The 2,762-nt window shown below is 30.8% G+C and overlaps 1 protein-coding gene across 1 annotated transcript; it reads right to left on the bottom strand.

Moving 5' to 3' along the window:
* Positions 1,844 to 2,759, bottom strand: LOC104789312 (bifunctional epoxide hydrolase 2-like; the record flags this gene model as incomplete). The annotated part of the gene is made up of 3 exons (XM_010515033.1): positions 1,844 to 2,244; positions 2,325 to 2,566; positions 2,658 to 2,759. Coding segments are annotated over 3 exons (591 nt in total), but the record flags the coding sequence as incomplete, so codon positions are not given.

Raw genomic sequence — 2,762 nt, 5'->3', positions numbered from 1 at the left:
TAGAATCTTCTCCAACCAAAATCCTTACTTGGTTTATAATATTTTAAAAACATAATAAAATATACTAATAATAATTTATTTAATATGAATCATATGATATATAGAAATATGAGTACACTATAAAAACTTATTAATTATAAATAAATAATATCAAGTATGTTATATCATCAAATAATATCAATTGTATCATATTCTCAAATAACCGTAACCGTATATAACTGTAACCGCTTGAACCAGAACTATATTTAAACGTAACCGTTTATAATAAACGGTTATAGTTAAGGCTAAACAATATTTCTAACTATAACCGATGGTTAATAAACCATAACCGTGACAACCGTAACTTTGGTCATGCCTATGTATAGCTAATAAAACATGTGTGTTTGTTGTCCATCTTTCTTTTTTAAACTCTAAAACTTGACTCAAACATCAAATCAAGATCTTGCGATGTCAATCCTTCTTCCTTAGACCCAAAAATAAAAAAAATAATGAAAGAATATCAACTCATCTATAAAATCATACACAAAAATATGTTTTGTAGCTCATAATAAATTAAAAGCACAAACGTAGATAAATAAGATAATTTATGTTTTACATCAGTTTTTATAGTATTTTAAACTTTTAAAAGGTTTCAAAATATAAAATTTGAACCTTTTAAAAAGTTTTAATATTTATAATATTTTCAACTTTTAAAATTTAAAAATTATAATATTTAAAAACTTTTTAAAAGTTAAGAATTTTAAAAATTATAATATTTTTTTGAAACTTTTCAAAGTTTTAATTTGATCAAATAAAAAACCGGATCAAACCGAATAATTTTTAAACTTGGATGCTTGATAAATCAAGTTTTCCTGCTCATTCGTTGTTGGTAGCATATTAATCTTATTTTTTATATTGGTTCTGAACCATTGTCTAAAACTTTTCTAGCCGATGTGGGATATTGTGCATATATAGTTATTTTATTTCCATAAATTTTAAAAAAAAAATTTCTAAAAAATTTTGGAAATTTTAAAAAATGTTAATGAATGACATGTTAAATCCTGATAGGTTGTTTTAAAATAATTCTTAATATAGAAAATTCTGGAAATTTTAAAAAATGTTAATAAGTGACATGTTAAATCCTGATAGGTTGTCTTATTATAATTGAAGGTTTTAAATCCTAAGTGGACAGTCTTAGAAGCTTCTACTTCTTATTAGTATAGATTCTTTAAATTTGGTTTAGGATTTTTGCCTTTTTGGGAAAGTCTTTATCTTTGACTTTCACGACAGTGTAAACGGACTGAAAATGAAACCTCTTAGATCATTTTTTTAAGTTTTCGGCATTAACAGCTTTACTAAGCTGTTTATATACATGATTTTTTCTGGAACAGAAAACGAAAACAGATGTTAATTTACTTGGTTGTGTAGCTTACATTAGTATTTCCGTTGAATGATTTTGAGATGCAAATGAACTCATTGGAGATAGAAGAGTACAAGGAATCATTGATGGCTCAATGCGTTGACGATTTGCAAGAGCATATTGTCCAAAAAGTGGAGAAAAAAAAAATATATATATATATACTACAAATAAATAAATGTGAAATGAAGGTTACTTATCTGAAAACAAATCTAGAGTGTCACTAAAATTTTGAATTCTAGTTGTTAGGAAGGAGTAAAAAAAACAATGAACAGTGAAACCAACGAAGCTACTAATCAACCGTGTATCCTAGTATAACTAAAAAAAGAAGATCGGGCTGTCTCATTCAAACACATCACGCTACTACCAATCAACTATATAACTTTGAGCCTTTGAAATTTGAATAATGTTAAAGTCCAAAACAAAACCAAAAAAAAAACATAAGAATAATGTCATATGAACCATTTACTTATTATTACTTAGAATAATGTCACATTATTCGCACGCATCCAACTATAGTAACGCAGGCATAACCATGACTAAGGAGATATCCTCATAATTCAACTTATTATGGAACTTGCAAGAGTCTGGAAAACAAAGATTAGAATTTGGAGATGAAGTCAAGGATAATTTGGAGAATCTCTTGAGGCTTCTCTTGGTTAATGAAGTGAGCCACTCCTTCCATGACCACAGGCTCTTCGAGTAAAGGCACATCTTCCTTAAACTTTGGACCGTTTATGTATTCCTTCACACCAGGCATATAGTAGACCAGATCAAGGTCCCCTATCACAAACTTTGTAGGCACCTGGATTTTGCTTCCTACCCATGGACCCAACAGCTCATTGTTCCTGCCATTACAAAACGCAGTTGACACTTCTGCCTAAACAATAGGGACGGGGACAACAATTTCTCTTGTACAAAAGCTTACCGGTTAAAATTACGGTAGTAATTGACTGGACCAGAGAAGCCTTTCTCTTCAAACTTGGTGACGAAGTAAGCAACATCTTCCTCAGTTAGCCAAGACGGTAAAGGTATAGTTTCATCTTTCGATCCCCAAAAGCTTTTGTCTTTCGGTATATTAAGTGGTGCAGGAGTTCTGTAAGTGAGTATCTTCTTCATAACTCTCTCTGTTCCAACCTCTGCAAGTTCAGTCTCTATATCTCCAACCTCCTACACTCAAGACTCCACCAATCAAACCCTATAAACTAAAGATTCCTTTGACTTCAAGTAATTAGCTAGGAAGAAAGAGTAAAGAACGAACCTGAAACCTACAGACGTAGTAATCATCGCCGTAGAAAGCACGCAAGCGATCAACGGGCTTCACCGAGGGATCGGTTGGCCGGAAAGAGAAGGGAACGCTAAGGTT

The sequence above is a fragment of the Camelina sativa genome, chromosome 5 (assembly GCF_000633955.1).
Source record: "Camelina sativa cultivar DH55 chromosome 5, Cs, whole genome shotgun sequence".
NCBI lineage: Eukaryota > Viridiplantae > Streptophyta > Magnoliopsida > Brassicales > Brassicaceae > Camelina > Camelina sativa.
This window is presented reverse-complemented; position numbering and strand designations above follow the sequence as displayed.